This window comes from Oryzias melastigma, linkage group LG14 (assembly GCF_002922805.2).
Source record: "Oryzias melastigma strain HK-1 linkage group LG14, ASM292280v2, whole genome shotgun sequence".
Taxonomy (NCBI): domain Eukaryota; kingdom Metazoa; phylum Chordata; class Actinopteri; order Beloniformes; family Adrianichthyidae; genus Oryzias; species Oryzias melastigma.
In genome coordinates, this window is record NC_050525.1 from 475,854 (window position 1) to 489,434 (window position 13,581).

The window sequence follows — 13,581 nt, forward strand, 5'->3', positions numbered from 1 at the left end:
AGATGGCAGAAGCACTGGGTAGTTGGAAAAAGGCCAGGGGTGGTGGGTGAGGAATGAATTCAGTTTGGGGAGGGGGATGAACGTTGAGTTCTTCATTTGATTTAAATCCTGAAACTGATCGATCATTGAGAGAAAACCAACCGGACTCTGCGGTCAGACCGACTCGTCTGGGACGCCTGCTGACCCGTTTTTCCTTCTAGGTATCGTCAGCTGGCAGGATATCCGTGCCTCGCCTCAGCGTCGGTGCCGTCTCCAGCAGGCCCACCACCCCCACCCTCGGTGAGTTCTGTCACAGCCGCCGGCCTGCAGAGGGCGCCGCTGCTGTCGGGTTGGATGGTCTCATCAGTTTGCTCTGACTGTCACGTCTGCCGCAGGAACGCCGTCTGCCGCCAAAGCCGGAGCGCCAGTGTCTCTGACAGGTCAGAGGTTCACCGTTCAGATCCCCCCCTCCTCCCAGACGACCGTCAGCAAATCCAGTAAGAAGCTGCTCCTTCCATCACCTGATCATTCCTCCAGAACTCTGAAGTCAGCCTGAAGGAGGCGCTCTGGCACCGCAGACGTGCCGTTTGCAATATTTCTGTGCTTCAGTTCTACATTAATCACCAATTAAAAAAAACACGTGCGGGGGCGGGGCTTCCTGCTGTGACAGCTGTCACTCAACTGGTTCTGGTGCAGGTGACCTCAGTCCTGCAGGTTCCCTCTGTTCACCCGAGCCTTTGAGCAGACGCTCTTCATCTACAGACATATTTGCAGTTGGCAAACTGGAAGTTTGAACAAATAAACATCCGTCTGTGGGTCATCTTCAATAAACTTGTAACGCCTGGTTCACGCAGGACGCGGAGCAGAGGCCGCTTTCATTCAGCGCCTTTGTTAGCCTATGATGTGGTTCACACCAGGCGGAAGGCTCTCACCGCGCAGCTGGTCGTTTCAGCGTCGGGTCTATTTTGTGAGCGAGCCGTGTCAGTTCTATCAGGAAGTTAACACACAATCACCACACACACACTCACTGTGTGTCTCAACAGATTAATTAAAGAAGTAGGTCTACTAACAACTTTCTTCTGCTTAGCAGAAACATGGGGTCATATAATGCACGCCGCACAAGCCTGCAGCGCTGAGGCAAAGCAAAGGACTGCTTCGCTTGAGGTGTGATTGACATGTGTTGATACACATTAACGCGTTCATTTGGGTCGATTAATCGGATGCGTTACCACGGTAATATTCACAGGCCTAATTATTAATTTAACCATGATGGGAAAAACAAAATAAAGCTCCAGCACACATGCATCAAAGTTATATATAGAAATTCTATTTGGCCCTCCAGATCATTTTATTTTATTTGACCCGATGTTATCTTGAGCTTATTTCTATCTTGTGTAATTTTAACAAAAGATATTTTTATGGAGAGTAAAATATGTTATTTCTTTGGTTTAGCTCGTTTTTTCAAACAAAGCGGACTATTTGATCCGTGATGCGGTTTGTTGTCACGGTGATATGGAACACGGCATGAAGCCTGAGGCCGTTACAGACCTCAGCTGCAGCGGTAAAGTGTCGCTGTTTTGAAAGAAAGACCCGGACAAACTAGGATATTTTTCTTCTTTTCTGACGTTAAGCCTTCAGTGAGCAGCTAGAACATAAACGGAACACAATCAGCTTCTGTCTGTGTTTCATTTCACGGCAGGTTCGCTCTTCTGAGCTCCTCTAAAGCAGAAACTCCCTCTTGTGGTGAAACAGAAGACTACACCTTTCATGTCGAGTGGTGTTTTATTAGAAGAATAACCAATTTGTCAATATTAATTTACCTTACAAAAGGAGAGGAATATAAATTCTGGTCGCTACAATAAGTTAAATAAAGCATCAGTTCAGAGAGAAAGTTCATCCATTACTGCTTGTTTTGTCCAGACGATGAAGGAAAAATGTGTTTTAAAGAAGCCTGCGCAGTGATATCGAACGTTTGGTTTGTGTGACCGGAACTTCTTTTTTAGGTGTGCGTTATTACTTTTTAATGCACACCCAGCAGCCAATCAGAATCGAGTATTCACCCACACCATGGTATAATGAAAGTTATTTAAGGGTTAAATTGATTTATTCTGAAATAATATTTTAGTCTTTTTTATTATTCAGAATTATGTTAAAAAGTTACAGTTTTAACATTTTAAAAATTGGAATTCTGATAGATTTTTGGATTATTTTGGAATTTACCAAGATTTTTTTGGCTATTTTTGAGTTTAGCTAATATTTCATATACATGCTAGCTGTTTGGCTAATTTTGGCTTTATTCCGTTTTTTTAGCTTTTTTGGGGTAAGCTAATATTTTAGCTGGCTATCAGCTTCAGCGTTTTCAGCTTCAGTGTTTTCAGCTGACAAATTCAGCTTACTGCATTCACACTAGCATTATCACAGGTAATGTTATATATCTAGTTCATAGTTATGTTAAAAGGTTACAGTTTTAAAAATGTAGTTTCAGTAAATGTTCATCCTGTTCTTCCCGCGACCTAAGGTGTGTTTGGATTTTGCCCCCAGTGTGATTGAGTTTGACTCCCCTGGGGTAGCAGAAGCTCCCGTCGACTGTCGCGGTGCGTCGTCTGGTGTGAATTGCAGGAGAGAGTGGATGCTGCTGCGCTTCCGTGTCCAGTGTTAACCTAGCGTAACCGTCTCTGACCAGCTGCTGTTTCTTCTGCAGCGACGCCGTCCACGCCCGCCGTCTCCAACGTGCTCATCAACCCGTCTCTGATCGGCTCCAAGAACATCCTCATCACCACCAACATGGTGTCACAGAGCGCCGCCACAGACTCTCTGAAGAGAAAGCACGAGGACGACGACGACTACGACACTTTATGACGGTCCAACTGCCGTCTGCAGCAGAACCAACCGACCCGCTCCGGGCCGGCTAGAACCCCTTTTTGGTAGTGTGTAGAACGCGAGTAACTCTGTCCTCCTGTTGGGACGCTGTCTCTTTTTCAATCGGCTCTGGTCCGGTCAGAACAGAACAGGGCCCAACAAGAATTGGGTCAATAATCCTGAAAACCTTTGTCATGTCAACAACAACAACCTGGAATGCTTCCAGCCTGGATGGTTAAAGAGTCCTGCAGATGAAGAGGTTTGACAGTCCTCCTTTTCGTCAGATCTTTCAAGCCCCGCCCTTTTTCTGGAACCTGGACACGCCCCAAACTACAGCATAATGTGTAGTCATCACATGAAAAAAACCCAAAAGATTCTTAACCCTCTGAAGGCCAGTATGTTTATATGAAACTTCTGTTTTAAGGAATAAAAACATGAATCCTTTCTGTGAGATCTGTTTATCTGAGATGAGTTGAGCCTTTAACACCGGCGCTCCATCTGCCGTTAACACGAGAGGCTTTTCTCCTTTAGAATCTACCGGAAAAGTTACAAAATAAAGGTAAACAAGGATAAAAATAATATGCCACCATCAAAAAAGATTCCTATTAAAAGCATTCCTATTTTAAAAATACCCCCAAAACACCAAATACCTTTTATTACAACAAGTAAATTTAGCCTTGGATGCAGTTAATTTGTTTTATTTATTTAACCTTTATTTTACCAGGAAATCCCATTGAGATTAGATCTCTTTTTGAGGGAGACTCAGACCAAAAGGCATCAATACAGGACTATAAAATCCAGTTAAAACACGTGCAGTCAACACGCAGAAATGTGCATCTTGGCTATCTATTAAATGTGGCCAACATGAGTTTTTATCAGTTTTTGTGCTGGAGACAGGTTAGAATAATATCTGCTCAAATGAAAGTTCAAATTTTTCAATAAAACCTCAAATATTGGAAGATTATTCAAATTTGAGTTTTGATTTGTGAACGATTTAAGACAGGAAATGAGAATATAGTTCAGCAGACTTTTTTTGTAGAAATTGGTAACATTTACGTAACATTGTGTTCAACAGCGTTCAGCTTTTCCGTTCTAAACCTGAACACCTGAAGTCACTATCCGTATTTTTGGCCCTGTCTCCATTTTGTCTGACATCACCGTGAAAAAGGGTGTATTCTGGTATGGTGGAGCATCATCGTCCATGAACAGGAGGATGTGCAGTGAACGGGCCGTCTACAGTGATAAATGGACAGCTGATGTGTGTCCAGACTGGTCCAACCCTCAGGACCATGTTGACGTTCTTCTGTCCTTCTCCATCAACGCGGACGACCATCATGTCTGTGAGGTGACCCGATACTCACCAGTGAACAGGACAGTAGACCACTGCTGCACAGTGGAAGACTGTTTCCAGAGTGAGGGGGCACTGCAGGATTTTGTTGTTTTTCTTCAGACGTTAACATGACTTTAGCGACTCTATCAATAAATGTGTCAGTGTTTGTTTTTGTGATGGTAAACTTGCTTAGTTCACTGTGAAGTCCTTATGAGTTAAATTGAATGGTAGTAATCATTGACCCTTTCTCCCTTTGCTTCTTTGCCGTTGACTGTATTTGAGAACTAGGAAGTGACCCCTCCCCCTCATGTTTCCAAACAGGAAGTTACGACTGGCTCCAAGAAGCCAAAATCAACTATAGAGAAATAATCAGCTGCTACTCAGTCATTCTATTGGTCAGGATAACCATTCGGACTCTAATACTTCTTAAAACATTTTCCTAATCAGGGGTGTCCAAAGTCGGTCCTCGAGGTCCGGCCTCCTGCTGGTTTTCCAGAAATCCTGCCTTAGCTGATGCTGATCACCTGGATCGGGTGTTTAGCCTGTGAGGAGCTTCAATGGCAGGTTGGCTAAAAACCAAGTAGGACACCAGCCCTCGAGGACTGGATTTGAACACCCTGTTTTTGATAATCCTCATTTTTATGATTATTTTTCTTTATTGCAAATGATTTAATTTGTAAACTGGTCAGTTAATCAAACTCTCGAGATTGGGCCGCCTCAGAGTGACCTGGATCGATCACTGTCATCTGGTTCCAACATGGCAACATTAATACCATGGAAAAATGGCAACTGAATTGACTTCATTTTGCCGTAGCCGGAAGTAAGGCGTTTTCCATGGATGACATAGTATGGTTCTGATCCGGATGTCAGCTGGACGAGGAAGTGAAGATCTTCATGGACAGAACTTCCTCCAAAATCCTGATTCTTTCTCCTTCCAGTTCACCAAAGACTCTTTTAGCTAATTCTCCAATGTTTATTGACTGTGATCAATACAATCATTGGTTTCTCAGAGTTCTTGATAAAATAATCAAAGCTAACATCAAAATGCTCTTTCATTGATTTACAATCCTTTCCAACTGCGGTCAAATGAGCCGCCGTTCACATTTCCGTGGTCACATCAAGAAGCTCCGTGGAGTCTGGTGGAGATTTTCCAGCGTTCTCAGTCCTGCTACCGTAAGTATTGGATGAAACTCACACCAAAAATCCAGTGATGCTGATTTGACCACAGAAATGTGAACGGCGGCTCATTTGACTGCAGTCAATGTGAAGATACCATCTTCTCTTCTCCAGAACCTGAACTAGACACTAGGAACAGATGAGGGTTTAGTGCATGTGCAGCAGAGCTGTTGATGGAAAGAAGATCATTCATTCAAACAGAGTCTGTCCAAGACACTTTGATTTAAAAGGAGAAATACTCGGAAATGTAAAAACTAAATGATTTCTTATTACAATTGTTCTCTTTCAGAAGAAAAATGACAAAGACGTGATAAAAACAGGATTTCACCTTTACTCACCAAACGCACAGAAACTGCTTTCTTACTGTGGTCAGAGAGTAGCACTAAGCGTATATGTGTGTGTAAATGTTACTGTGTGTGTTCTTTAACAGTGTGTGTCTGTATATGTGTGTGTTTGTTTTTGCATGTAAATTGGAATTAGAGCACCGGCGTGTGAGTTTCTGTGTGTGTCCACACGTGTGTTCAGTAGATGTAAGTGTGTGTGTTTGCATGTGAGTTTCTGTGGGTTTGTGTGCGTACGGTTGTGAACTTCTGATTGGCTGAGCAGATCCGAGTCTGATCTTGATTGGTGTTCTGGTGTTTCGGTGTCTGGTGATTCTTCCTCGTTTTGATGAGTGGAGCAGACCTGAAGAAGCGGACCACGGACCAACACCACGGATGAAGAGCTTCAGTCCAGATCGGACCTGTACAGGCTGAATTCTGGTGGAAAGCTGAGTTCTGACCGTTCTGGAGGTTCTGCAGCTCTGAGGTAGGCTGGAGTTTGGGTTTGGGTGTGTGATGGTGAGGACGGAGTACTGATGGGTCATGAGGACAAGGGCAGCTTTTTGTCTTTTAGTTAAAAAATTTAGTTTGTGTCAGAAACCTTTTGGACACTGAGCTGGAAACCAGAGGGTTCTGATAGTTCTGGAGCGTGAGGAGTCATAACATTCAACAAGGTTGTGTCCAAACCTGCTCTGAGCACCATGACCAGACTGAGGGAGCCAGCTTCACTTCCTGATTCTTCAATTTGATTTTTTTTGTTTCTTTGGTCCTGGTTCTGCTTTTTCTGGTCCATTACATGGTGCTGCGTCGGTTCCTGTTGGAGTGTTTGGAGAGAAAGCTCCAGTAGATTGTGAATCTACTGGAATGATGTTGATCGTGCTAACAATTACAAAGTTACAGTGAATTAAAGTACATGAACATTGAAGTTCAGGTGTTAAAGGGTTAAAACGTACACATATGACTTTCATATAACCACAATGTGTGAAGTCCATGTTTGACTGTAAAAGCTCCTACTTCCTCCCCACAGACAGGGCGGAGCCACAGAGAAGCCGATCTGATGGCGTTATGTCGACTCTGGTTGGTGGTCCTGATGATGATGATGCTGAAGGATGAAGGTCAGTTTTGGACACATTTTAACTCTCACATCTCCCCCCCAAATAGCCAGATTTCTACTTCCCATCAGTTTATTATTTTTTTTAATCATGGTGTGTGGATGTGTCAACGTGTGTTTGTATTAATTTAAGGAGAATCGGGGGGGTGTGTGTGGGGGGGGTGTTGTGGTTTTGCATGATGAATTGAGTTTTGAAACAGAGCGTGGGATTTTACTATGCAATAGATTTAAAGTTACTTTAAAATGAATTTGAACCAAACCATGCATTGAAATGTCATTTTAAATATTGAATTGTAAATTGTAAAATGTATGGTCATTTGAATTATGACCTCAAAAACTCGTGACAATTTACAATGCAACTGATTTTGTTCCTATTCAATATTTTATTTTTTAAAATTGTGATATTGATTTGTAAATGTTCATATAGAATTGTAGATTACAAAATGAATTATCATTTTGCAAGCCTGATTAAATATTGAATTACAAATTGAAAAATGCATTTTCAAATTGAATGATGAATTTGCAAATTGAATTGTCAATTGTATAATGCATAATATTTTGAATTATGAGCTAAAAAAAACTTCCATAAATACCAACAAAAGCTTTAGATTTTGGCTAAAAACTGAAAATTATGATTTAAAAACCAGTGAGAACGACTTTCCAATGGAAAAAATATAGTTGGACTTAAAGGATTTTAAGTGCATCTTATGCTGAAAAAACATGGTAATTTCTTTCCTTCTGAAACCTGAGGTGCGCTCCTCCTGCTGGACAGGTAAGGAACTGACAGCTTTTCTGTGCTTGACCTCTGACCCCAGCTGCTTCTGTAAAGATCATCACAGTCCCTGTGACCACTGGGAGGAGCCTGGTGCTGTCTCCTGACCATCTGGAGGGAGTCGAAGACGGCTGGGATTTCAGGTGGACCCATGCTCACCTGGTCCTCCACAACCTTACCACGGTGTGTCCACACGGACGCTGTGAGAGGCTGAAGAATGGATCCATCCATTTCAGCCGAGTCCAGCCGGAGGACTCAGGAAACTACACCCTGGATGTGTTTGACCAACAGGGGAAATGGAAGGCAGGAGCTCGGTTCTTGCTGCAGGTGGATGGTAGGTGTTCTGCTCACATGTTCTGCTCACACTAAATGCATCTTGAAAAAAAAAAAACTAAAAACTTGAATAAAGATAAAACAATAAGTGTAAAAATTACCAATAGAGAAAAAATGTATCCATCAGTAACAGCGGCTATTTTGATTGTTTTACTTTTTTTTTTCTTTTAGTGTTTTGAATCTCTCACTAAGTTTGATCAGATCAGATCAGATCAGATGACTTAGGCAGAGACATAAACAGACATTGTTCTGCAGCAGAAAAGGCGTCACATCACCATTACCTCTGGAATCATGGGATGTATTTTCGGGTAGCCAATCAGCTCAAAGCCCCGCCCCCATGTAAAATTAGGCTCAGTTCTGTAAACTTGGTCTGAAAGTGAAGATTCAGAAAAAAGGTTTAGGTTCAAAACAGCAGTTGTTACTAATGGATACATTATTTTTCAATTGGGATTTTTACATTTGTAGTTTTTTTTTATTCAAGTTTTCAGTATTTTTTTTTTTTCAAAAACATTTTTTTCACATTTTCAAGATTTATTTCAGGTTTTCTGTTTTGTTTTTCTTCAAAAATTTAAAACATTTCTTTTTCCAAATTTACAATTTCTTGTTTTCAAATTTTTAACAATTTTTTTTCAGTTACAATGTCTGTTTTTCAAGTTTTCAATCTATGTTTTCATTCACTTTAAGCTGATCCTGATTTGACCCCATAGTTTTGCTTCTGTTACCTTTTTTGTGCCTTATAATACGGTGCACCTCATGTGTGGCTTCAGTACAGAAATAGACTAGGACTGGCTTGACAAGATTAATAGATTAATCAATAAAAATATAGATCAATTTAACACTTAAAACTAAAGTCCGCTAGCATGATGTTAACATTTAATATAATTTCCCATAGGACGGCTAGGTCGACCTAAACATGCTGACTCATGAACATCTTTATAAACTCACAGACATGAATTTTCTAAACTCTTTTAAGGAAATGTTTTAAAGTAACTATTTGTGATCTAATACTTTCTTCTTCTTGAATAAGGTGTAATCCTATAGTGCGATCTCCACCTAGTGTCCAAACTGAAACGTCCTCCAGGAGAAGCAGAACAATGTTTCCAATGTTAATGATCTGAACATTTTAGTTAGAACTTCTCCTTTAGAGAATCCATGTAACACTGGATGATATTAACAATCTCATTATTTCACTGATACATTTACAGTATGTGAACTGGATCAGAGGAATATAAATATATTCAAAACATATAGTAGATTATTAATGTATTTCTAAACAAGTCTGTATAAATGTGCAAACTCTAAATTTAACTGAATTGAAGAATCGAAAGAATCGAAAAAAAAAAAATCAGATTCGACTCCATCCAGGCTCGTGTGAATCGAATCAAATCGCTTCTGGAAATTATTATTGATACCCAGCCCTAAAATAGACGCCTAATTAAGATTAAAATGGCAATCCTGAAACATAAGAACACCAGGACAGTGTGAAGCTGGTGTAAGTGTAGCTTACACCTGAAAGCCATAACCAATGACAACATTCAACACTCATCTCCCAATCTGACCCTCTCCTCACCTCCAGGACACTCTTAGTAAACTCCTCCTTCAGGATCTCTCCTCCTCTGTTCCTCTTTCCATGATGAAACAGCCTGAGGTGGATCATTATCAATTAGCTGATTACACAGGAGATCCACTTTCCTTCTATCATTTTAGCTAACTCTCTTGTTTTTCCTGTCTAAGTTCCTACTCTATGACTACAAGTCTCCAAACACACTGATATGAATCAAGAACCATAAAGAATACCTTTCTATTTACAACCTTTTTTTATTTGGAGGAAGTTCTGTCCATGAAGATCTTCACTTCCTCGTCCAGCTGACATCCGGATCAGAACCATACGGCTGGACATTACCCAGATTGATGGATGTTTTTATGTAGCAGCGGTGAAGATTTATGCTAGAGAGACACAGAGCTATCATAATCAGACAGGGGGGATCAGGGGCGGAGCTCCAAAAGCCACACCCTCTCAGAGGAGGTTTTGGAAACAGAAGCTTCAGATCAACATGAAAAATGGCTTTTTAAGGCATTTAGGTTGTGGGATTTTGGTTAAAAACTTCATAATCATAATTAAAACACTACTGGGAATGTTTTTTAAATAACAAATTGTCATAGGGGAACTTTAACATCTTATTTATAATCCTAATTTTTTTTTAAATATATTTTCTTTTTATTGAAGTAAGTCAAGTTATAAACTGACCAATCAGATGCCTTTTTAATAAAAAAATAGTCATAGTGGAACTTTAAACAGAAAGAAAAAGTCTAAGAATTCTGACATGTGACGTCACTTCCTGTTTCCTGTTGCAAACAATTATGTATTATATGAGTACAGTGGTCTGGTTTGAGAGTTTGTGGTGGGAAGGCTGGATGGTGAGTGGAATACTATTTAGAATTAAAGAAAATGGGCTGTATGACTTATGTTGAGGTGAAATGTGAGTGATTCCTGTGTATGTGTGCGTGTGGACTGACGGATGAGGGAGGGAAAAGAAACCCTCCAGCTCGGTGTTCAGACGCTGTCCTGCAGCCTGCGTCATCTGCAGAAATGTTCTCTTCTTCAGAGAACTTGACAAATCTGTCCTGCAAGTTTGTGTTTGTAAAAGTTTGGTTTCTGCACGGTTTTTAAGTTCGTTTGTCTATTTATGTCATTTCTTCTTTTTTGGCTCTTTGTGGTTGTTTCTGGGGAAACTGTGGCAAACCTTCATGAAGACGCTCAGAAGGTCCCTGTGTCTTCAGATTCCAGCGGTAAGTGGCCAGCCAAGTTCTTGGCCCTTCTCCTGTTGCTTCCACTCATCAGCATCATCATCATCTTTATCCAGAGGAGGATGAAGATGCAAAGGATGGTGATCACAGGTAGTCCATCCAATCAGAAAGAGCCTGACTGATCTGCAGGTAAAGGCTGACATGACTGTGTGGTTTGTTCACTGTCAGCCCAGAAAGAGAACAATGTTTATGTGGAGATGCAGAGTCGCCGTAGCAACAAGGAGAAGCAGAAAGAGGAGGAGTCTGTCTATGGTGAGTGCACACAAATGCACAGACAGAAAGTTATTTTCCTCCAGCTTCCAAATCTGATCATTTGAAAAACACATTTTCTGTCAGTTTAAGGAAAATAATTTGACATTTGACTTCTCAGGTTTATTTAGAGACACTAAAATTTGAGTGTTTTAGTGTCATTATTAAAATGCTGTGTTTATTAAATCTCTCTCACATGTAATGTTTTACCGTTTACAAAATTCTTTGGGGTCAAATTAGTCAAATCAGGATCGTCTTCAAGTGAATGAAAAACTAGACTGTAAGTTACAAACACACACATTGTAAAAAAAACAGTTTAAACTCAGGAGTATTTGCTTCATAAACTTGAAGCAAATGTTACAAATTTTTAAAAATTTAAATCATAAATTTGAAAATGTATGTATATTCATCTTTAAAAAAGTTGAAAATTTTAAGAAAAAATTTTAATTTGACACTTAAATTTAAAAAAAAATACACTTTAAACCTAAACTTAAGTGAAGAGGAATGTAAGACCTGGTCTTTTTTACTGAAGCTATAAAAAGCCCTGCTCTTCCTTTCTGCTTTTCTTTGATCGTTTTCTCGTTAAAAGATCCACTATCTTCATTATAACAAGGAAAAAAACAACTTAGGTTTGTCGTTATGATGAGATATGAAGAACCTCTCTGTCTTTTCCACACTGACACGCACAGACTTTACATGATTTAAGTCTTGTTTATTTTGTGGTTAACACAAAAACAGATGAAGAAAACGCCCCACAAAAGTTGTTTTTTAGTTTAGTTTTTGATATATTATTGAACATTCCTCAAATACCTTCATCCTGCCTCATGCACCGCCCCCCTCCCTTCATTTTTTCTAAAACCAGCACACAAACAGGTTGATTGATAGAACCTCGGGCAGACAAGCGACTTGGCACGGTGCGTTCACTGAGTTCCGGACCCAAACAGTGAATGCACCAGGCAGAAATGCACGCCGGCCCTGGGCCTGTCACTCAACCTGCTGTTGAGGGCTTCAGGGATATTCATCTACAATCTATCTGGAAAACAACACAGCTTGTCAGAGAATATGTTGAACACATTTCAATGAATCATTTACAAATTCAAATGTTTCTGTGGGTTATTTCCCTAAAACCCTAAAACCAGAATCTGCTAGAATGATTGTGTTTACAGCAGTAAATCAAAGAACAGAGTCACTGCAGCTCCGGTGTTAAAAGGTAATGTAGTCTCTTAAAGTGTCTTGGATGTGTTGGTGATTCTCCCAATTCCAGATCACAAAAAACCTAAGAAGAATGAACGAGAGCCTTAAAGGAATACACTATAAGAGATGAAAGTCTCTGTTGAAACTCTGACCCGGTTTCTGATCTTTGCTCGTCCCTCTGCAGTTCCCTGTCATCCTGCTGTGAAAGAAGACGACGTATACGTGTGACAACCAATCAAAGCACCTCCACCACCTTCATCAGCATCTTGTCATGAATTAACAGATGAGGCTGATGAAAATAAAGCAGAAGCTTGAGAGCCCGTCAGCAGGAGAACCCTCAGAACCACACCTGACCAAGTTCTGGCTCATTGAAGAAGCATAACTGACTAACTAAAGATGAAAACAGCTCAAAACACGGCTTCAGATCCAGATATCCAGAAGAACAGCTGGACCTCTGATCCCATCTGTGCTTTAACCTAACACTGAAAATGGAAACTTTCGAATCGTGTTCGGCGTGAAGCATAGACAGTACACAGAGAACTGGACTGTTCATCCTCCTTCATGTTCCAAACAGGAAGTACCAGAAAGCCAAAATCCATAGACTTCCATAGAGAATCAAACATCTGTTACTCCATCATTGTGTTTGTCAGAATAACCGTTCTTGTTCTGGTGTCTCTTTTAAACATTTTGTTCCTATTGTAGTGTCTGTTGGTTGATGTCTTTCAGGGAAAAACACACTTAGAAAAAACACTGTGTTTGTTGTTTTTGGAATGATTGGAAAAATCTGAAAAGAGCACAACTGAACACGAGAAAAACAACACATTTTTCAACACATGAGTGCAAAGTGACTTTCTGCACCTAAACAGAAGTCAGTTTTTATGTGGTGCCCCATCTAAGTGATGGCACCAAAACTACAGGAAAATATAAAACATTAAGGCCCGATCCGAGTTCTCCCTCTCCCTTAGCCCTCCCCCTTCGTTCATCCCTCCGTGCTCGCTCCAAATGATGAAAAAATAGTGTCTACTATTTCAGACATGACTTTCGTTCGATGCGTCATCAATATCACGGGTCCGCAAGCGTTAGCGCAGAGCTTCCAGCGCTCGAATATACAACAACAGCTGTTTTATAACTTTAAAACGTCACACTACAACATAAAGTCATTACTTACATTTAGTTGTAAACTTCTGTGGTTCAGAGCGCACCAAAGGGAAGAAAAGTGTGACGTGGTTTACCCTCGCAATAGCGGACTTTAGACCCCTCTGTTTGGAGTGTGAAACTTAAGAAATAATAATTCTTGACACGACTTTGACTTCAACTGCCACTCCAAATCAAGGGGGAGGGCTAAGGGGGAGGGAGAAGGGGAGTATTCGGATTGGGCCTAATGTAGATTACCTATATGTTTTTATTAAAGTGTGGTGGGCCAGATTATACACGGCTCAATGAATCAATG

The 13,581-nt window shown here is 40.6% G+C and overlaps 2 protein-coding genes across 9 annotated transcripts in view; both read left to right on the forward strand.

Moving 5' to 3' along the window:
• Window positions 1-3,289, forward strand: part of taf9 (TAF9 RNA polymerase II, TATA box binding protein (TBP)-associated factor) — a 10,017-nt gene extending 6,728 nt beyond the window's left edge. For 3 of the 5 annotated variants that reach the window (XM_024266480.2, XM_036215243.1, XM_024266478.2), the window contains exons 5-7: window positions 201-279; window positions 375-476; window positions 2,681-3,289. In XM_024266480.2, the coding sequence (XP_024122248.1) occupies window positions 201-279; window positions 375-476; window positions 2,681-2,838 (339 nt within the window). In that variant the 3' untranslated portion in view covers window positions 2,839-3,289. The remainder of the gene's footprint in view (window positions 1-200; window positions 280-374; window positions 477-2,680) is intronic. The other 2 variants (XM_024266479.2, XM_024266476.2) reach the window with 1 other exon arrangement.
• Window positions 3,290-5,770: 2,481 nt separating this feature from the next.
• On the forward strand, window positions 5,771-13,145 carry LOC112142862. Of its 4 annotated transcripts, none has more exons than XM_036215246.1 (6): window positions 5,771-6,151; window positions 6,692-6,779; window positions 7,591-7,881; window positions 10,635-10,670; window positions 10,857-10,940; window positions 12,316-12,868. In XM_036215246.1, the coding sequence occupies exons 2-6, from the start codon at window positions 6,722-6,724 to the stop codon at window positions 12,357-12,359; spliced, it is 513 nt and encodes a 170-aa protein (XP_036071139.1). In that variant the 5' UTR covers window positions 5,771-6,151; window positions 6,692-6,721; the 3' UTR covers window positions 12,360-12,868. The 4 variants fall into 4 exon arrangements, with proteins under 4 accessions (XP_036071139.1, XP_036071138.1, XP_024122250.1 ...); XM_036215245.1 differs by having other exon boundaries at window positions 5,772-6,151; window positions 10,662-10,778; XM_024266482.2 differs by having other exon boundaries at window positions 5,773-6,151; window positions 10,635-10,778; window positions 12,316-13,145.
• Window positions 13,146-13,581: the final 436 nt, after the last annotated feature.